At 38.4% G+C, this 21,830-nt stretch overlaps 2 protein-coding genes across 5 annotated transcripts in view; both read left to right on the top strand.

Annotated features, from left to right (window-relative positions):
* The window catches only part of LOC127084406 (probable disease resistance protein At4g27220), a 64,895-nt gene that overhangs the window by 1,555 nt on the left and 41,510 nt on the right, over positions 1–21,830 (top strand). Inside the window, exon 1 of one of the 2 annotated variants that reach the window (XM_051024853.1) lies at positions 144–211. The exons of the other annotated variant lie outside the window; for it this stretch is intronic. The gene's annotated coding sequence lies outside the window, so the exon portion shown is untranslated. Of the gene's footprint in view, positions 1–143; positions 212–21,830 lie in introns of those variants that run through there. 2 annotated transcript variants of the gene reach the window in all.
* On the top strand, positions 240–7,110 carry LOC127084405 (uncharacterized). Of its 3 annotated transcripts, none has more exons than XM_051024850.1 (8): positions 240–3,444; positions 3,605–4,114; positions 4,599–5,319; positions 5,605–5,780; positions 5,855–5,950; positions 6,037–6,144; positions 6,253–6,403; positions 6,636–7,110. In XM_051024850.1, exons 1-8 carry the CDS (start codon positions 427–429, stop codon positions 6,992–6,994), a joined length of 5,139 nt encoding a protein of 1,712 aa, XP_050880807.1. In that variant the 5' UTR covers positions 240–426; the 3' UTR covers positions 6,995–7,110. The 3 variants fall into 3 exon arrangements, with proteins under 3 accessions (XP_050880807.1, XP_050880806.1, XP_050880805.1); XM_051024849.1 differs by having other exon boundaries at positions 241–3,444; positions 5,861–5,950; positions 6,630–7,110; XM_051024848.1 differs by having other exon boundaries at positions 241–3,444; positions 6,630–7,110.

Raw genomic sequence — 21,830 nt, 5'->3', positions numbered from 1 at the left:
TCGTGTGAAGGGGTATCGGAGAATGAAATTTATTCCTCGTATATAACAGTTGTGCCAGCACTATATATATATATATATGATGTAATCTTGCTGCTTTTTGTTTACTGCTTGCATAACTTGAACTGAAGAAAGCACTACATATTGGAGAAAGAAGAAGATTAATTTCCCAATCAACCCGAGCTTGCTTGCATTGAAAGTGGTGAAAAAACAGGTAAAAAAACAATAATATGATTTCCTTTTTTAATATTTTGTTGTTTCTCATAACCCCAGAACAATTTATCTTCAATTCTATATTTGTCCCTCAACTTTATGCAGTGTTTAGAATTTATGCATAATTTTGTAAATGCTTAATTTTGATATATTGAAGCAATGTTGAACATGTATGCCTAACTTTGATATATTGAAAATGATTACGCAAAGCAAAATATGGAGAAGTTGATAAATGAAGGGCTAAAAGAATTCCGTTATATATGTTGTTTCACATGCATTGCTAAGGAACTTGAAGAAGAAAAGGTCTGGCTGGAAGCAGAAAGGACAGCTGTTGGGCAGCGTGTTAAAGTTGCAAAAAGAAGAGGAGAAGATGTTGAAGCTAATGCTCTTTTTTGGGAAGAAGAAGCTGATAAGCTCATTCAAGAAGACACCAAAACAAATCAGAAATGTTTTATTGGATTATTTCCTAATTGCATATGGCGATACAGAAGGGGAAAGGAACTGGCAAATAAAAAAGACCAAATAAAAAAATTAATGGAAATTGGAAAGGAACTTACAATCGGACTCCCTGCTCCTCTTCCAGATGTTGAGCGTTATTCATCCCGACACTATATTTCTTTTAAAAGTAGAGAATGCAAATATAAAGAGCTTTTGGATGCATTGGAAGATGACAACAATTATATAATTGGGTTGCAAGGGATGGGGGGCACAGGAAAAACTACATTGGCCAAAGAAGTTGGTAAGAAACTTAAGCAATCCACACAATTTACGTCCATTATTGATACAACAGTTTCATTTTCTCCTGATATTAAAAAGATTCAAGATGATATTGCTGGACCATTGGGATTGAAATTTGATGACTGTAGTGAATCAGACCGACCCAAAAAACTATGGAAAAGATTAACCAATGGTGAAAAGATTCTTCTAATATTGGACGATGTTTGGGGTGATATTGATTTTGAAGAAATAGGGATTCCATATATTGACAATCACAAAGGTTGTAGAATTCTTGTAACCACGCGCAATGTGTTGGTATGCAACAAATTAGGATGCAGTAAGACAATCAAATTGGAGCTCTTGTCTGAAGATGAAGCATGGGAAATGTTCAAATGGTATGCTGGTTTAACTGAAATTTCAACTAAAAGTTTGCTCGACAAGGGACATAAAATTGCGAATGAGTGCAAAAGATTACCAATTGCAATTGCTGTAATCGCTAGTAGTTTGAGGGGCGAACAACGTCAGGATGAGTGGAATGCTGCCTTAAAATCCTTGCAAAAACATATGTCCATGCATGGTGTTGATGATGAACTTGCTAAAATTTATAAATGCTTGAAGTTTAGCTACGATAATATGAAGAATGAAAAGGCAAAGAGTTTATTCCTCTTGTGTTCTGTATTTCGAGAAGATGAAGATATTTTTATTCATAGGTTAGTCAGACTTGCCATCGGAGGAGGTATTTTGGGGGAAGACTATGGCAGCTACGAAGATGCTCGAAGTCAAGTAGTTATAGCCAAAAATAAACTCTTCGATTCTTGTTTATTGTTGGGAGCCGGTAAATATAGGGTAAAAATGCATGACTTGGTTCGCGATGCAGCCCAATGGATAGCGAACAAAGAGATTCAAACAATAAACTTGTATGATAAAAATCAAAAGGCAATGCTAGAACGGGAGAAGAATTTTAAATATTTGTTATGGGAAGGAAAGGTGAAGGACGTGCTTTCATGCAAGCTTGATAGTTCAAAGCTCGAGATTCTAATTGTCATCATGTATAAGGACGGTGATTACCACGACGAGAAAACCGAAGTCCCAAATTCATTTTTCGAAAATATCAGTGGCCTTAGAGTTTTTCATTTATTTAGTGATTTTTATGGAGCACCTCTGTCATTACCTCAATCAATTCAGTCGTTGAAGAATATTCGATCTCTTCTTTTTAACCGTCTTGATTTGGGTGATATATCTATTTTGGGTAATCTACAAAGTCTTGAGACACTTGATTTGGATGTGTGTAAAATTATTGAATTGCCGGACGTACTTGCAAAGCTACATAATCTTAGATTGTTGTACTTGAGATCTTGTGAAATTAGACGGAATAATCCATTTAAAGTGATTGAAGGATGCTCCTCACTTGAAGAGTTGTATTTCATAGACAGTTTTAATGATTGTTGCCGAGAAATATCCTTCCCAATGTTACAAAGATTTATAGTGGATGATAATCAGAGATTTGTGGATGATTCACCATCAAAATGTGTGTCTCTTTTACATCAAGAAAATGAACATTTACTCTCTGAAAAAAAACTCAAGGATTGTATTCAAGCAGCAGAGGTTCTTATACTAAGAACAATCTGGCGGGGATGGATAAATATCATACCTGAGATTGTTCCTATGGATCATGGTATGAATGATCTAGTCGAGCTCAGATTGAGTTGCATTTCACAACTTAAGCGCCTCATCGACACTAAGCATGATAATTCTCAAGAAACAACTGTCTTCTCCAAATTAGTTGTACTAGAATTGAAAGAAATGGCAAGTTTGGAAGAATTGTGCAACGCTCCTCTTTCTTTTGATTCTTTGAAGAATTTAGAGCAGCTGATCATCCAGGAATGCAAACAATTGCAAAGCTTATTTATGTGCAACCTAAACCTTTGCAATTTAAAGAGATTGTTATTGATAGGATGTCCGACGTTGATCTCCCTATTTCAACTGACTACTTCTCGTAGCCTAACGTCGTTGGAGGAATTGACAATAATTCGATGCAGGAATCTTGAATACATAATAACAGATGAAAGAAAAGAGAAGGAACCCAGAGGAGAAATAGTTGTTGACGATGATAATGATAGCAAGAGGAGTCACGGGTCAATGTTTCCAAAACTTAAAGATCTTCGTATTGAACAGTGCCATGGATTAAAATTTATATTTCCGTTTCTCTCAATTCAAGATCTTCCGGCACTAGAATCTTTCTCAATATTTGGTTGTGAGAAGCTGCAATACATATTTGGCCAATATGTACAACTTGGTTCTCTAAAACAAATGGATCTTGGGGATTTGCGAAATTTAATAAATATTTTTCCAAAATGTCATCTTACCACATCTTCCGAACCTAAGAAAGACAGGGTCTTTTTATGGACTGATATATGTTGCTTCGGTAAAAAATACAGACACAAGTCAATGAGTTTTACAAGTACTGAAATCCCAGTGGTTTTTGAAGATAAACATCATGATTGCTTAACAGAATGGGTAACCCTCTCAACTTCTGTTATGGTATCTTTGATACTTTGTTTTTATTAGATATTACAACATTTATGCATTTAGTGCCTCACAGTTCTTTGAATAATTTTTATTTAGATAGGAATAAGGGCTAAAAGATCATTTAACTTGGTTTTTATTTGGATTACAGGAATCAAAATCATATTCCCTCGGCATATGGGAACGTGTTCAATATTTTTTGACACAATCACTCTTCATGTGGAATATTAAAGATATTGTATTGGTTGATATTCCAAAGATAGAATCATTATTTATCCTATCTATTGCTCCAAGAATATTGTTAGAAACTTTGACAATTAGGGACTGCAAAGAATTGAAGCACATAATAATAGACACCGGAGATCATGAAAATGGTGGCAATAACTTGCACAGTGTCTTCCCAAAATTAAAAAATGTCCAGATTGAAACTTGCATGAAATTAGAATATATATTTGGACACTACTCTGATGCTCGTCAAAACCATAATGAGATTCACCTTCAGCTTCAAGCACTGGAGCGTCTCTATCTTAAACATCTGCCAAGTTTAGTTGCCACATGTCCACAGCATTATCGCACAATATTTCCACTTTTGGAAGATCTTTTCGTCGAAAACTGCCTGCAGTTTGCTATCAAATCCATTGGTGATCTCACAATCAAGAAGGTATACCTTTTTCCATATATCTTTGTTGTTTCAGAAATTAATCAAATATTTCAATTTTACTCCATAAATGCCATGAGATTTTAAAATCTACCATGAGCAATTTATCTTTAAAAACTGTGTACATTTGTTTTAAGTGTTGTTTTTATTACTCTAATTTAAAAAAAATAAAAAATATTTTATTGTGTTTAGATTCTCACCTCTCTTTTATTTTTGAAATTTGAAATAATATTTTTAGTTGAAGTAATTAATGGGAAAATATATATAGTTAAACTAATAATTGGATAGTTAGAATAATTTTATTCAAAATGAGATTTTTTTCTATCTTTGCATGAGTTTGAATCCTTGACTTTAACAAAAGAATAGTATATATAAGAATAATTATGATGCGACAAATATAGACTGTGACGCACATGATGTGTTGTTATATAACTTTAAGAATAATCTTAAATGAGATATTATCATACTGCTAATTTATTTTAAGCAGGAATTGAGTGGGAACATGGATCATTTTCTCGCTTTGAAAAGTCTCAAGCTATATTATTGGAAAGTAGAACATATATATTTTCTCAACAAAGAAGTACATGAACAACAAATGAACTTAGGTTTGCAATACATTCTGTTGCATGAGCTGCCTACGACGACATGTCTTTTGGTTGGTCCCAAAAATTCATTTTCCCTCAATCACCTTACAGTGATAAAAATCAGGCGATGTGAAAAATTGGAAATTGTGTTTTCCACATCTATATTAAGATGCCTACCACAATTGGTTGCTCTAAGAATAGTAGAATGCAAAGAGTTGAAGCATATTATTGAAGATGATTTGGAGAATGACAAATCCATAAATTTTGAGTCTACAAACACATACTTTCCAAAGCTAGAAATACTTATTGTAGGAAACTGCAACAAACTCAAATGTGTCTTTCCGACTTCCGTATGTAAAGAGCTTCCAAAGCTAAAAGTTCTGATAATAAGAGAAGCATATGAGCTGCAACAAATATTCAAAACCGAAGGTGATGATCAGAAACTCGAGATTCCAAATTTGGAAGTTGTATCATTTATCAATCTTCCAAACCTCTCTGATGCTCAAAAAGTGCACTTTGAGGCCATAAATTATCGTCTTGTACAAAACTGTCATAATTTCTCTCTGACTTCAGCATCAAAATCCGACACCACTGATAACATTATTGATTCTTTTTACAACATAGGTACACACTATATCCAATATCTTTGAAGACTATTACATGTATGCTTTAAATAATTACATATTTTGATGTAATATACATATTATTACAGGTTTATGCTTACTTTTTCCCATAATTTATGAATTTGTGTGTTTGCACATGCACAAAATGCGGGGAAAAATTGAGTAGAACAGTGAGATGTACATCTCTAAACTTGAAAATGATGATTTATAGTCGATAGATGTTTTGATTTATTATGATTATGAGTTACTATATACCGATTTTAATCTCCATAATAATTTGTTATAGATTCTGAATTCTATACGGAACTCGTGGTTCTATTGCAATTGCAACAAATAAAAGAAGTGTACAAAAGCCACTACACCTGTAATGAAAGTCCTACTTCAGAAATCACTAGAGAATTTGCAGATGGGGTTGGGGTTGAAGCGGAAGCAGCATTAGGACACATATTGACTTCTTCACAGGTCAATACTAATCATATCCTATCCATAAAATTTTTGGATAAATTTAATTAATAGTTTGTTTCTGTTCTTTCTAGTTACAGATGTTATTGAATGAACAATCAATGGATCAACAACTATTGACGAACAAACAACATTCACTTGGAGAAACTGAAACGACCAATAAACCTCAGGTATACCTAAAAAGAAATAAAGTATACTTCTGGTGCTTCTTACAAATATATTACAACTTATTTACATTTGCATGCCATGAAATTAGTTGGAAGGTTCTGTCACGCCGCCAGAAAAAACTTTAGCAGCAAATTCTTCTACCATTTCAGAAACAAAGAAGGAGCAACCTATACAATTACTTGGTCCTAAACAAATGGTATTTCCCCTCTTTTGCATATAATTTTTTACTCTTTTCCGATGCAATAATCAATGATCAAGGTATAAATTTTAAGACAACGTCATTTGTTAATTTGAGTCTAAGCAGGAAGATGTTGATTGCCAAGTAGCCACAACCTCTTTGTCCATTGTCACTACGGAAAACAATGATGAAGGTGAAGAGTCTTTGAATATATTTTTAGAGACCAATGATGAAGGTGAAGACCCTTTGATTAAACTTTCAGAGACCAATGATGAAGGTGAAGACTCTTTGAATATATTTTCCTATCCTACAATTTCTCTAAATGATGATGCTTTCATAAAAGTATGCTCAAATGTTCCTAAAGATGGTGAAAGAGTAGTTTCCAAATCTAAACCCTCTTCTAGCCGTCATATCTCCTATTGCATTTCAATTTCCTTCAAATCCTTCTAAAGGTATTTTATTGCTTCATTTTATTTTTAATTAATTTTATTTGTTTCTTGTAGTTTCAGAAGACTCTTCTCAAATAGATGAAAATTTAAGTGAGCTGGAGCAACTAGCTTCGAAGAAGCATTTGAATGATGAGAACTTGTGTTTGTTGAATGATTTCCTTGCGAAGCACCCTTGTGTTCGTTTAAGAGATACTTCACTTAGTAATAGATACAAGGGCTATGCCTACAACTTACTTGCTGAGCTTTTGAAATTCCTCCAAACGCATAGTCTGGTCGATGTATTGGGCTCACGCCGCTCTGAACTTTTCGAGTTATTACAAGATGTGCGCAGCTTTGCTTTTGATAAGGATTGGTTGGATGGTGTGGAAAGGCGTATAATTCAACAAGACGGGGATTTAAATGCCCCTATTGGCTATTAGACTCATATTCCTCCCATGCTAATTTGATATGCTTTTTAGTGTGGGAGTTGTCTTTGGGTGTAGGTTTCGTCATTTCTCATATGAAATGAGCTTATGAAAGATAACTATACTTTTTATTATTATGATTATTTGTTTTACTATCAAAGTAACTATACTTTTAATAATTATATTTATTTGTTTTCCTATCAAATGTAGGTTTTTTTACCCAAATAATCCACTTTTTTTAAGGAAATTCCCAAAATATCCCTGGTTTCAAAAAAAATCCCAAAATACCCCACTTTTAAGAGGAGTCTCCAATTGAATTGGCGACTCCTCTTAAAACTTGAATGGAGGCGCCAATTGGATTGGCTAGTGCAGGTGCCCTAGCCAATCCAATTGGCGCCTATATGTAGGTTTTAAGAGGAGTCGCCAATTCAATTGGAGACTCCTCCTAAAATGCATTTTTTGTCTTATAAATAGATGTGTTGTGTGACCAATTGTTCCACATCTCATATAATCATTTGGCTATCATGTTTGGTGTTCGTCGCCGATACGGAAAGGTGATTTATGCGAGAGACAAACCTCAAATGCTGATGCTGTTTTGGAACATCACCACGTTCGATCAACTGAAGAGGGAGCTGGTTCGTTGGTTAGATGGGAAAATACCAGAAGGGGAAAAAATCAGAAGTATTGAGAGACTTGACAGTATCTTTGGTTGGGTGCGAATGAAGACTGATAAGGATGCTAGGGAAATGATGTTCGGTCGAGACGACATCAATTTGATTGTTGTAATCAGTTAGAAATATTTATGTTTTCAGATAGCTTATTTTGTACTGATGTTTGTTGTGAACCTCGTGGTAACAAAAACTTAATGATATATAATGATTGAAGGTTACAGAAATACAATGTTACAAAAAGCTTAAGACCTAGATGATGATCCTCGATTGGGACAGTTGTTCTTGTTGTGTCCTGGTTGACGACAGATACTACATAATCTTATCATTTTATCTATGGAATCCATCTCTGTTCTGATACGTGTGTTGTTTGGCCTTCATTTCTTCTTTCTATGCATCTCGTCATTGTGCCAAACAATATCTCCTTCCTATGGAGGCCAGTAATCCTCCATTGGTAGTACTGAGAAGCTTTGAGTATATACATTCATGATGGTGTTGGCCTTGTACACATCAGATAAATGGTTGTAAGCGTCTTGACGAGTATAAGCGCATGCTGCTATGACATGGGAGCAAAGTATGCGGAAGGCCTGGAATTTTCCACAATCGCACCAACTTCTGTTTAGTCTAACAGCATAGGCTAAATTTGGTCTCCCCCCGTTGTTGCTCATTGTTTCCTGGACGCTGAAATTTTGTCTATGACGGTCAAAGACTGTTACAGCGTGTGTGCTAGCTTTGATGCTCTCCTCTTTCATGACCTTCATGCAACACTCACTGAATACTTGCTCGGACATTAACACTGCACTCCATCTTTCACCTCTGGTTGCGAACATAGAAGCCAACCTATAATAGGTTGATCTTACCAAGGCGGTTATCGGCAGATTTCGAATTCCTTTGAAAACCCCGTTCATACATTCCACAATGTTTGTTGTCATGTGGCCCCATCGACAGCCTCTGTCAAATGCCCTTGTCCACTGCTCTATTGGTATGTTATTTATCCATCTCCCTGCGTCTTCATTAGACAGTCTAATTTCATCACGATAATATTGAAATGACGGTTGAGTTAAAGCATACCCAACATTCACCACCTTCTTGCAAAGATTCTTATCTTTTATAACACACATGAAGTTTTATGCAATGTGTCTGATACAGTAGACATGTGTAGAAGGAGGATCATGCCATCCGTTGTCATGGTTGTGTTCGCTGTGAATTTTGGCGAACAATCTCTGGTTTACCAAACTTGTAGAATTGGGTTACTTGCAGGATCAACCACACAAATCCTAGGACATGTGCAGACCTAGATGACTTTGAAGATGTTTAGAACGACTTTTGTATCTTTCATTTTGGTTCTCTAAGTATTTTATGTCGAAGAGACGTTGATTAAGGCGTTTAAAAGGATGCAATTTCGACGAAATAAGGTAAAATGGCAGAAAATAAACTGACAAATGTAAAGTGTCGAAAATAAAGCGTAGAAAGGCAACAAACTGGAAAGCGTAAAAAGAAAATATAAAGAACTTTATTTTCTGTGAAATGTAACTTTGAAATAAATTGGTGTTTGTTTACACATACATGTTCCAAATATGACTCTTTTCTCTCACACGGGTACTTTGAGTGTTTTTCAGGAATTCTGTACAAGTAATTTTTCACCTCTTTTTTCGATAACAACTACCCTATTTATATACAAATAACATAACTGTTACTAACGACCAAATCCTAAAACTGTGACACATGGCTTTCTTCCTTTTGCCAGATCCTCCCACGCGTCTTCTGCCAAACGTCACAACTCTTTTGAATTTGAATTTATATTTTAAATCGAAATGACGCCTTCCTTCAGGCTTTCGTTTGTTGAATTGTCGATATACTGCAATGTTCTCCATGTCTGTCAAAGATGTCTTCCCAGCTGCAGATATCTTGTCGAAAGGTCGAAACCTCCATTTTGTCGAAGTGTCGAACCATACTTATTAGCCAAACGTTTATCCCATGTCATCATTTGTCGAAAGAGTCATTCTTTACACCAAATCTCATGGCGTCGAAAACGCATGTATACAAATTGCCCCCCAGCAAAGACGTTTCGACTGCTTTTTTCTTTGGAGAAACAGTCATTTGTTGTCAACCAGTGTTTTGATGCCATGTCATTTAATCTTTATTAAATCCAAGTCTGATAATCTCAATTTCCAATGCAGATTCATCATTACACCTTCTTCATAATGTCACGTCTAGCCCACGTTCATAACCTACTTCCATCATTTCCTCACATCATGATATCTTTTCAACTTCCACCTCTTTATTATTCCTATCAGAAACGGCCACGTGTCCCACTAACATCATTACCATCCTAAAACGTTTCATCATCTTCTTCCTATAAATACCCATAAACCTTTTCTTTAAACCCTTTTCCGCTTCAGATTTCCTTTCTTCATACCCATTTCTCAAGCTTTTCACATTTTTTGAGAAATCTTCCTACGTTCATCCCAATAATGGCACCTCCAAAACCCTCAAGCAGTAAACATTCCAAGAAGAAACAAGACTCAGCTTTTCCTCCTGTGCACGATTTAAAAGGGGCAATGACCATTGGGAATCAGCAGTATGTTTCAGAACCTCCAAATGAGAAAGAAAAAGAATGCATCTATAAATCTCAGGTACTAATCCCTGTTCTTATTTCTGGAAATTGTCATGCTATGTTAGGTCCCCTTCCAAATCCAGAGATTAAACCGGAGCGCTTAAGAGAATTTTTTCCATCTTACTTCCACACAAAACCCATCGGCGCTGGAAGAAAACCTCAACCTAGAGAGGACGTTGCAGAACAAAATGACCCATCGGACACTGGAGAGTTGGGCTTAGCTTATTTAAATTACAATAGGACATTCAGAACCTGTCCATGGTCGAAAGACCCTTCTGACTACGTATCTTGGTTAGATAAAGTCGAAAAGGTTAAAGGGGTCTTTTGGAAAGAAGTAGGCATTTTCGACCTTATTCAATTGTCGAGAGTAGGACCCAATATCTGCCCAAATATGCTTTTGGCTTCTCTCTACTTTTGGGATAGTACCTACAACACCTTTCACCTCCCTTGTGGGATGGTTACGCCGACCCTTTTCGACGCAGCAGCCATTGTTGGCCTTCATCCCAATGGTGTAGATTTTGACCCTACTGTCCTTAATGGGGACACCATTGCTTTCGAAACTAGCCTTGCTCCCTATTCCTTATTTACGTCTCATTTTCATGACAAGAGAACCAATGAAGTTTCAGACGTCAAACACATAGCTTTTCTGACTTTATGGCTATCCAAATACGTGTTCTGCTCTCGCTCTCTTCAAGTTGCCAAGAGATTTATCACCATAGCCAATCAGCTTCATGCAGGCACGAAACTATGTTTGAGCGAAATGATCCTGGCGAACCTTTACGAATCTCTGAGTGAGAGTGTACAGTTTTTAAAAAACGCCAAAACCCAGGGTAAAATTAACTTATCAGGACCTTTCTGGCTCTTGCAACTATGGCTTAATGCCACCTTTGAGGCTTCTTTCCCTATAGAGCCAGAGATAGACGAAGAGGAAGTAAATAGCAGGACTGTCGAATGGCCAAGGTTGGTGCAACTAACGCCAACTGATGAAGGGATCAGCCTTCGACAAGCTTTCAAAAGCTATGTCATGATGTTCGCCAAGAGCTATCAGTTCACTTCGACCATGGCGCCTTTTGCTGATAGGAAAATTGGACCTAAGTGGTTTACCCAACAACTGCCTTTGGAAATGCAAAAAGATGAAAATACATTTCTGAATGTTTGGGAATCATTCTTAACCCCTCGGCTCCTCTTTTCTTACCGTAACACCACTAAAACTCAAGTTGCTTTGATAGTTTATCAACCCAACCTTGTTTCTAGACAGTTTGGTCTAATCCAAATCAAACCTCGACCTATATTCCCCAAGAAAAGGTCCATCATCTTTTATAATTTACTCCATACTGAAGATGAAGGCAGAGAACTGTCGAAGAAACTGACTGATGATTCTCTCGACATTCGACCCGTTATTTTTCGACCATCATTCCTTTGCACTCCTGAGTTTGATGAATGGTGGAAGGATTATTATTCCAACAAATTTTTCGACGTAGCTGCTTTTGCTACACATTTGACAAATGCTTTCCCTTTTGTGCAGGATCAGACCAAAAAAGGTATTCAGCGACACATTAAGGAAATACAGAAATTTCAAAAATATTTCGAAACTGCGTATAGACCTGATGATCTTAGTCGAACCATATGCGAAGCAGCGGCCGAATTAAAACGTAAATTGACGGAGAAGTTTGAAAAACTGTCATTGCCTTCCAATCTTTCCCCAGAGGCGCGCTATGACCTGGCTTTCAGTTGTCATCCACCGAAGTTTCCTCCTTTGCCAACTGCTGACTTTGGGGTGGCGTTTAGTTTTCCACTTCCAGACTGGTTCCTTTGTGGGGATTTTATGAAAATTCTTCGTCAAAAGTATCAAAAACCTGCTGAGCGTGTGGTTCCGACTAAGTATCATCTGGGCGAATATCCAGGGCACCTTCATATTGGAATAGAACACGTTCGCGTGGAAGATCCCATTCTTGAAGGTGTTCACAGAAAAACATGATTTTCCTTCCGTTATTCTAACTGTCTTATCATGTATCTCTTATATCTGTTTCTGAATTTTCTTTCTTTCCTTAGCCGTGAAGATCCCTGCTAAGAAAGCTTTTGTCGAAGCATCGCCCAGTGCTGCCAAGAAACATTCGACAAAGGTACACACCTTTATTCTTCTTATTTATTTTCTCCTTTCTAACACTAACTGGCTTTGGTCTGCATGACTAGGTAAGTCGAAAACCCGCAATAGTCCAAAAGAGAAAGAATGAAGAGGAGAAAGAGAAAGATGATGTTCCTAATGAAGAATCTGGTGACGAATCTCCAGAACTAATCCCCCCTCCTCAGAAGAAAAAGAAACTTACAAAGGTTTCTTCCCAAAGGTCTATAGTTAAATCAACCAAGAAAGATTCCGCAAGTACTCCCCCTACTAAACTTCAGTCGAAAGACCCGGCAAGTGGGAGATCCAGTTTTAATACTGAGATTCCTGAGGTTAGTTTCCTATCTTGACAGTATATATTCACCTTCCCTACATCTTTTCTTCTAAGTCTTAGAATTATTTTCAGGAACAAGTGGATGTCGAAAAAACACCTGAAAGAATTCTGGAAGACACAATCCTAGAAGAAGATAACCCCGCCAATGATCCAAACAGGCAAACTGTAGCAGACTTCGACGCTACAGTGGGTGAAACTTCTGAGGATGATTCTCCTCCTCATCCAGGATTAGATGCTGCCACTCATGGTAATAATGCTGACATGGGGGCTAGGGTCGAAGATGATCTTGAAGACGAAGCTGCCAAAGATGGGGGCGACCAGTCGAAACATACCGAGGTTGAGCAAACCTTAGAGCGAAACATTCCACCTGCTCTTGTCCAGACCCACGGGAGTGGCAAATCAACTGGTTCGACCAGCTTTTCTCGCGAGGAGCTTGAAAATCTCAAAGTGCAAAGGCCCTTAGAGTATCTGAAGGCTATGCTTAGCGCCCGTTTTAACTTCCAAGATTCTTCTCAGAGCAGTTCGACCAATTATGGGGCCACTTCTGAAGCACCATCGCTCGGCCATATCTTGAACAAAATTAAAACAAAAATCCTTGATGTTGATTTGTTCAAGATTTTGGAAGAGAACTCCCTTGCTCACCTTGACCTTAAAAAACTTTTGAAACAAGTAAATGTCTTGGAAGCTTCTGCTGAGGTTGGAAGTTTTGTGATGGAGTTGATGACCCTTATTGACCTGGCCACTGCAGATCTTCTTCGTCAGACAGACCTTACCAATCAAATCTCCTCAAAGTCTGAAACACAAACCGCTGAATGGAATGTTGTTTCGACTTCGACTGACAAAGTCTCGAGGTTGAAAAAACTTTCTGAAACTTATGTCAATGAAGTTGCTGCTTGTGATGACAACATCCAAAAATGGGAGAAACAGATAGCAGCACTTCAAGAAAAGATCTCCCAAGAGAAAAAACGTAAGGTGTAACACCCCGATAATAATAAAATAATTATTTAAATTGAGTTAATAATATATTTATTAATTTAATTAAATAATTGGAAATTTTATTATTATTATTATTGGAATTATTGGATTGTTATTATTATTGGAAAATATATAAGTTGGAAATAAGGAAAAGAGCCCATTTGGAGTAAAAAGGTTTTTTTGTGAAAAGCAGAGAAGCGATCGTGAAAGAGGAAAAGGGCAAAGAGGCAGAGCAAGAGGAAGAAGGTTGGAGAAGAGAAGAGCTTGGAGCTTAGAGATTCGCCGGATTAACTCAAGTAAGGGGGGTTTATCGTCGTTTAATGGGTATTATGTGTTAGCATGTAATGGGTAGTGATAAACCATGGAATTGACCCTAATTGGGATTATGAATGCTGGAAAATTATGTTGGATAAACTGTGATTAGGCTGTAATTGAATCTGTGTTTGGGTTAGTTGTGATTTTCCGAAAACGTAGCTTTTTACGGAATCGAAATCGGAGGTCCGGAAGTCCTCCAACGGCGGAAAATGCGGAGAATTCTGCATTCTGCTTTGTGTTAGCGCAGGAACAGCTTTCTGTCTTGCGTTAACCGGTTAACCCAGGGTGTTAACCGGTTAACACTGTTGTGATTTATGAAAAATTGCTGTTTTGTCTACGTTAACCGGTTAACCCAGGGTGTTAACCGGTTAACACTGTTATGATTGCTGAGATATTGCTGTTTGTGCTGCGTTAACCGGTTAACCCAGGGCGTTAACCGGTTAACACTGTTGCGTTTTTCCAGAAAGTGTGTTTGTGCTGCGTTAACCGGTTAACCCAGGGCGTTAACCGGTTAACACTGTTGCAGAGTGGAAAATTGGTGTTTTAAATGTTGTGTGCCTATTTGAGTGTTGGCCTATGTTGGCATATGATGTAATAGGGATAAATTCCCGCTGTTTTGAGCAGTGTAGGTATTAGTAGAGTGTGCTAATACTGTGATTGATTAATTGACATGATAGGATGTTTTGATGAATGTGTTGATGATGTATGATGGTGTGCATAATGCTATGAGTGTATATCTTATGCATGTGTTGGTGAATGGACTGTTTTATGGCTTAGAGTGTGAGCATAAGTCCATTGTGGATCATTGTTGATGATTTTGCATTGCTAGGTGCTTTAGCATGCATATTGTAGTCCTTGGTGGTAGCTAATTCCCGTGGTGAGGAGTTAGTGAGTTGGTGGTAGCTAATTCCCGTGGTGAGGAATTAGTGAGTCGGTGGTAGCTAATTCCCGTGGTGAGGAATTAGTGAGGGAGTCACTAGGTCTCAATTGAGTGGGACTAGTGGACTTGGTAGCCGTATCTGGGTTTGATCGGTGAGGTGAACTATATGTTCACGAATAGTCGGTACCGCATGTGTGGAGTCTCATTGCATAATGTATGTATGTATGGCGTATAATATGAATGGATGTATTCCAGTATTATACGTGTGTTTGTGTTGTGTGTTGTGATGATGCTGAGTATGATTGAGTTGATATTATTGTTACTGAATGTGTGTTATGATTAGGGTGATGAAATGTGTTAAATTACTTAACATGACATGATAATTTATAATGCTTATTATATCGATTGAGGAACTCACCCTTACACTATTTTTCAGGTAACGAGCAATGAGTTGAGTAGAAGCTAATGCTTGGAGTCTAGTGTAGTCTCCTAAGTGGGTCATGCTCTGATAGATGTAACATCGGGACGGGATGTTTTTACTTTGTTGAATAATTTACATGTAATATGTTACATGTTTGAATGATCGATTTGATCTCTATCCGCTGCGTATTGTGCAATACTCTATGTTTTGAGTTAAATAATGAGCATGACTAAATATTTATTGTGAAATATTGTGTGACACCCTTGATTGCATATTACTCTGATTGATGTGTTGTTATATTTTAATTAAATAGTTGGGGTATTTTAGAAGGGTGTTACATTAGTGGTATCAGAGCATAGTCGGTAGAGTCGAGTCGTAATTATTCTGTTTCCCCTGTACGGTATAGGTGTTGTGTAACCCTATCAGTACTCATTGTTTTAGTTGTTTGGGTTTTCAGAATAGAGATGGCTGGAAGAGGTCGAGATGATGCTGCGATTGCTGAGGCTCTGGGTATGCTAGCGGGAGTACTTGGAGGGAGTCCGAATGTTGTGGGAATGGGAACTGCTCGTCAACTGAGTGAGTTCCAGAAGAACAATCCTCCAATGTTCAAGGGAGCATACGATCCAGATGGTGCTCAGAAGTGGTTGAAGGAGATCGAGAGGATATTCCGAGTGACTGAGTGTGCCGATAACCAGAAGGTCAGGTTCGGTACGCATATGTTGTCAGAGGAAGCTGATGATTGGTGGGTTGCTACCCGCACTGAGTTGGAATCTGCTGGAAATGCTGAGATCACGTGGGCGGTGTTCAGAGAGAGATTCCTGAGGAAGTACTTTCCGGAGGATGTCAGAGGAAAGAAAGAGATAGAGTTCTTGGAATTGAAGCAGGGCAATCGGTCTGTTACTGAGTATGCTGCTAAGTTCACAGAGTTGTCGAAGTATTACACTCCCTATGATGAGGCTAATGGGGAATTTTCAAAATGTGTGAAGTTTGAGAACGGGTTGCGTCCCGAGATCAAGCAGGCTATTGGGTATCAGCGAATCAGAGTGTTTTCTGACTTGGTTGACTGTTGCAGGATTTTTGAACAGGATTCCAAAGCCAGAGCGGAGAGCTATCAACAGAGGGTTGATAGAAGAGGCAAGAATCAGAATGATCGTGGGAAACCGTATGCAGCTGGCAGAGGGTTCCAGAGTCAGAGTGGGATGAAGAGGCCTAGTGGGGGAGACTCCAGTGCCCCTGCTAAGTGTTACAGATGTGGTCAGGCTGGACATCGTGTCCATGAGTGTACCAGTGCTGTGAGGAAGTGTTTCAAGTGTGGAAAAGGTGGTCATTTGGCTGCAGAGTGCCGGTCGAAGACTGTGACTTGTTTCAACTGTGGAGAGTTGGGTCATATCAGTCCATAGTGTCCTAAGCCAAAGAAGGAGAATCAGTCAGGAGGCAAGGTCTTTGCTTTATCGGGTTCTGAGACTTCTGCAGATGATCGTTTGATCAGAGGTACGTGTTATATTAATGGCTTTCCTCTTGTAGCTATTATTGACACCGGTGCTACTCATTCCTTTGTATCTTTGGATTGTGCTGTGAAACTTAAGTTAGAGATATCTGAGATGCTTGGAAGTATGGTGATTGATACTCCTGCGAAGGGTTCAGTGACTACTACTTCAGTTTGTTTAAATTGTCCTTTGAGTATTTTTGGTAGAGACTTTGGGATAGACCTTGTGTGTCTTCCATTAGTGCAGATTGATGTTATCTTGGGTATGAACTGGTTGGTGTTTAATCGAGTTTTTATCAATTGTTTTGATAAGACTGTGATATTTTCTGAGATTGAGGAAGGAAAGAGTTTGTTTCTATCAGCAAGGCAGGTGAATGAGGAAGTAGCAGATGGGGCAGAGTTGTTTATGCTGTTAGCGACTTTGGAGGCTAAAGATAAACTGGTGATTTGCGATCTAGCTGTGGTGTGTGATTTTCCTGATGTGTTTCCAGAAGAAGTGAATGAATTACCGCCAGAGCGTGAAGTTGAGTTCTCGATTGATTTGGTACCTGGTACTAGACCGATATCGATGGCTCCGTATCGTATGTCTGCTGTTGAGTTAGCTGAATTGAAGAGTCAGCTGGAAGATCTGTTGGATAAGAAGTTTATTCGTCCGAGTGTGTCACCATGGGGTGCACCAGTGTTATTGGTTAAGAAGAAAGAAGGTACTATGAGATTATGTGTGGACTACAGGCAACTGAATAAAGTGACGATCAAGAATCGGTATCCTTTACCGAGGATTGATGATTTGATGGATCAGTTGGTTGGTGCGAGTGTGTTCAGCAAGATAGATTTGAGATCGGGATATCATCAGATACGTGTGAAAACTGAGGATATTCAGAAGACTGCTTTCAGAACAAGGTATGGACATTATGAGTATTCTGTAATGCCTTTTGGCGTGACTAATGCGCCTGGAGTATTCATGGAGTATATGAATAGGATTTTCCATCCGTACCTAGATAAGTTTGTTGTGGTGTTTATTGATGATATTTTGGTGTATTCGAAATCTGAAGAAGAGCATGCTGAGCATTTGAGAGTGGTTTTAGAAGTTCTACGAGAAAAGAAATTATTTGCTAAACTATCCAAGTGTGAATTTTGGTTAGAAGAGGTTAGTTTTCTTGGTCATGTGATTTCAAGAGGTGGTGTTGCTGTTGATCCTTCTAAGATAGAAGCGGTGTCTAAGTGGGAAGCTCCGAAGTCTGTTGCGGAGATTCGCAGTTTCCTGGGATTGGCTGGTTACTATAGGAAATTCATTGAGGGATTTTCTAAGTTGGCGTTACCGTTGACGATGTTGACTAGGAAGGGGCAAGCATTCGTTTGGGACTCAAAATGTGAAGAAGGTTTCCAAGAGTTAAAGAGAAGGTTGACTACTGCTCCTATTCTGATATTACCGAGTCCGTCGGAACCATTTGAGGTTTACTGTGATGCTTCATTGTTGGGTTTGGGTGGTGTGTTGATGCAGAATAAGCAGGTTATAGCTTATGCTTCGAGACAACTGAGGGTTCATGAGAGGAACTATCCGACACATGATTTAGAGTTGGCAGCTGTGGTATTTGTTCTGAAATTATGGAGGCATTACTTGTATGGGTCAAGATTTGAGGTTTTCAGTGACCATAAAAGTTTAAAGTATTTGTTTGATCAGAAAGAGCTGAATATGAGACAGAGGAGATGGTTAGAATTTCTGAAGGATTATGACTTTGGTTTGAATTACCATCCGGGTAAAGCAAACGTAGTGGCTGATGCATTGAGTCGGAAATCATTGCATATGTCTATGTTAATGATTAGAGAATGGGATTTAATTGAGCAGTTTAGAGACTTGAGTTTGGTGTGTGAGAGTACTCACAATAGTGTTAAATTGGGAATGTTGAAGTTAACGAGTGGTATTCTGGATGAGATTAGAGAGGGGCAGAAATCCGATGTGCTTTTGGTTGATAAGTTGACTCTAGTGAATCAAGGTCAAGGTGGTGAATTCAGAGTTGATGAGAATGATGTTTTGAAATTTGGTAATCGGGTGTGTATTCCGAATGTTATCGAACTTAAGAAGAGTATTCTTGAAGAAGGACATCGTAGTGGCCTGAGTATTCATCCTGGAGCTACGAAGATGTATCATGATTTGAAAAAGTTATTTTGGTGGCCGGGAATGAAGAAAGAAATTGCGAGTTTTGTTTATTCCTGTTTGACTTGTCAGAAGTCAAAGATTGAGCATCAGAAGCCGTCTGGGCTAATGCAACCGTTGACTATTCCAGAGTGGAAGTGGGATAGTATCAGTATGGATTTTGTTTCTGGTTTGCCGAGGACAAATAAGAATTTTGAAGCCATTTGGGTGATTGTTGACAGGTTGACAAAATCGGCTCATTTCATTCCGATCAGAATGGATTATCCGTTAGAGAGATTAGCTGAGTTGTATATTGAGAAGGTTGTAAGTTTGCATGGTATTCCGTCGAGTATTGTTTCGGACAGAGATCCTAGATTTACATCGAAGTTCTGGGAAGGTTTGCAGAGGGCTTTGGGAACTAAGCTGAGATTGAGTTCTGCATATCATCCGCAGACTGATGGTCAGACCGAGAGGACGATTCAGTCATTAGAGGATCTTTTGAGAGCTTGTGTTTTGGAAAAGGGAGGTGCTTGGGATTGTTATTTACCTTTGATTGAGTTTACCTACAACAATAGTTTTCATTCGAGCATTGGTATGGCACCGTTTGAAGCTTTGTATGGTAGGAGATGTCGGACACCTTTATGTTGGTATGAGCCCGGTGAAAGTGTTGTGGTTGGACCGGAGATTGTTCAACAAACTACGGAAAAGATTAAGATGATTCAGGAGAAGATGAGAATTGCTCAGAGTCGTCAGAAGAGTTATCATGATAAGAGGAGGAAGTCACTTGAGTTTCAAGAGGGAGATCATGTGTTTCTTCGTGTTACTCCGATAACTGGTGTTGGTCGAGCTTTGAAGTCGAAGAAGTTGACACCTCGATTTATTGGTCCTTATCAGATTTTGGAGAGGATAGGGGAAGTAGCCTATCGTATCGCTTTACCGCCGTCGCTTGCGAATTTGCATGAGGTTTTTCATGTGTCTCAGCTGAGGAGGTACATTCATGATCCGTCGCATGTAGTCCAAGTAGATGATGTACAGGTGAGAGATAACCTGACTGTTGAAACATCACCTATGAGGATAGAGGATCGAGAGTTGAAGCAATTGCGGGGTAAAGAGATTGCCTTGGTGAAGGTAGCTTGGGGAGGACCAGCAGGTGGCAATGTGACTTGGGAACTGGAGAGTCAGATGAAGGAGTCTTATCCGGAGTTATTCGCTTGAGGTATGTTTTCGAGGACGAAAACTCTTTTAGTGGGGGAGAGTTGTAACACCCCGATAATAATAAAATAATTATTTAAATTGAGTTAATAATATATTTATTAATTTAATTAAATAATTGGAAATTTTATTATTATTATTATTGGAATTATTGGATTATTATTATTATTGGAAAATATATAAGTTGGAAATAAGGAAAAGAGCCCATTTGGAGTAAAAAGGTTTTTTTGTGAAAAGCAGAGAAGCGATCGTGAAAGAGGAAAAGGGCAAAGAGGCAGAGCAAGAGGAAGAAGGTTGGAGAAGAGAAGAGCTTGGAGCTTAGAGATTCGCCGGATTAACTCAAGTAAGGGGGGTTTATCGTCGTTTAATGGGTATTATGTGTTAGCATGTAATGGGTAGTGATAAACCATGGAATTGACCCTAATTGGGATTATGAATGCTGGAAAATTATGTTGGATAAACTGTGATTAGGCTGTAATTGAATCTGTGTTTGGGTTAGTTGTGATTTTCCGAAAACGTAGCTTTTTACGGAATCGAAATCGGAGGTCCGGAAGTCCTCCAACGGCGGAAAATGCGGAGAATTCTGCATTCTGCTTTGTGTTAGCGCAGGAACAGCTTTCTGTCTTGCGTTAACCGGTTAACCCAGGGTGTTAACCGGTTAACACTGTTGTGATTTGTGAAAAATTGCTGTTTTGTCTGCGTTAACCGGTTAACCCAGGGTGTTAACCGGTTAACACTGTTATGATTGCTGAGATATTGCTGTTTGTGCTGCGTTAACCGGTTAACCCAGGGCGTTAACCGGTTAACACTGTTGCGTTTTGCCATAAAGTGTGTTTGTGCTGCGTTAACCGGTTAACCCAGGGCGTTAACCGGTTAACACTGTTGCAGAGTGGAAAATTGGTGTTTTAAATGTTGTGTGCCTATTTGAGTGTTGGCCTATGTTGGCATATGATGTAATAGGGATAAATTCCCGCTGTCTTGAGCAGTGTAGGTATTAGTAGAGTGTGCTAATACTGTGATTGATTAATTGACATGATAGGATGTTTTGATGAATGTGTTGATGATGTATGATGGTGTGCATAATGCTATGAGTGTATATCTTATGCATGTGTTGGTGAATGGACTGTTTTATGGCTTAGAGTGTGAGCATAAGTCCATTGTGGATCATTGTTGATGATTTTGCATTGCTAGGTGCTTTAGCATGCATATTGTAGTCCTTGGTGGTAGCTAATTCCCGTGGTGAGGAGTTAGTGAGTTGGTGGTAGCTAATTCCCGTGGTGAGGAATTAGTGAGTCGGTGGTAGCTAATTCCCGTGGTGAGGAATTAGTGAGGGAGTCACTAGGTCTCAATTGAGTGGGACTAGTGGACTTGGTAGCCGTATCTGGGTTTGATCGGTGAGGTGAACTATATGTTCACGAATAGTCGGTACCGCATGTGTGGAGTCTCATTGCATAATGTATGTATGTATGGCGTATAATATGAATGGATGTATTCCAGTATTATACGTGTGTTTGTGTTGTGTGTTGTGATGATGCTGAGTATGATTGAGTTGATATTGTTGTTACTGAATGTGTGTTATGATTAGGGTGATGAAATGTGTTAAATTACTTAACATGACATGATAATTTATAATGCTTATTATATCGATTGAGGAACTCACCCTTACACTATTTTTCAGGTAACGAGC

Source organism: Lathyrus oleraceus, chromosome 5 (assembly GCF_024323335.1).
Source record: "Lathyrus oleraceus cultivar Zhongwan6 chromosome 5, CAAS_Psat_ZW6_1.0, whole genome shotgun sequence".
NCBI classification, from domain to species: Eukaryota; Viridiplantae; Streptophyta; class Magnoliopsida; order Fabales; family Fabaceae; genus Lathyrus; species Lathyrus oleraceus.
The sequence above is the reverse complement of the archived record's forward strand: the minus strand, read 5'-3'. Positions and strand labels throughout refer to the sequence as shown.

Bases quoted from the DNA above. Each gene is read 5' to 3' on its own strand.
- LOC127084405 (XM_051024848.1), top strand. From the start codon at position 427: ATGGAGAAGTTGATAAATGAAGGGCTAAAAGAATTCCGTTATATATGT. The intron at 5,320-5,604 runs GTACACACTATA...AATTTGTTATAG, and splicing joins TGATTCTTTTTACAACATAG to ATTCTGAATTCTATACGGAA. The intron at 6,404-6,629 runs GTGAAGACTCTT...TGTTTCTTGTAG, and splicing joins TTCAGAGACCAATGATGAAG to TTTCAGAAGACTCTTCTCAA.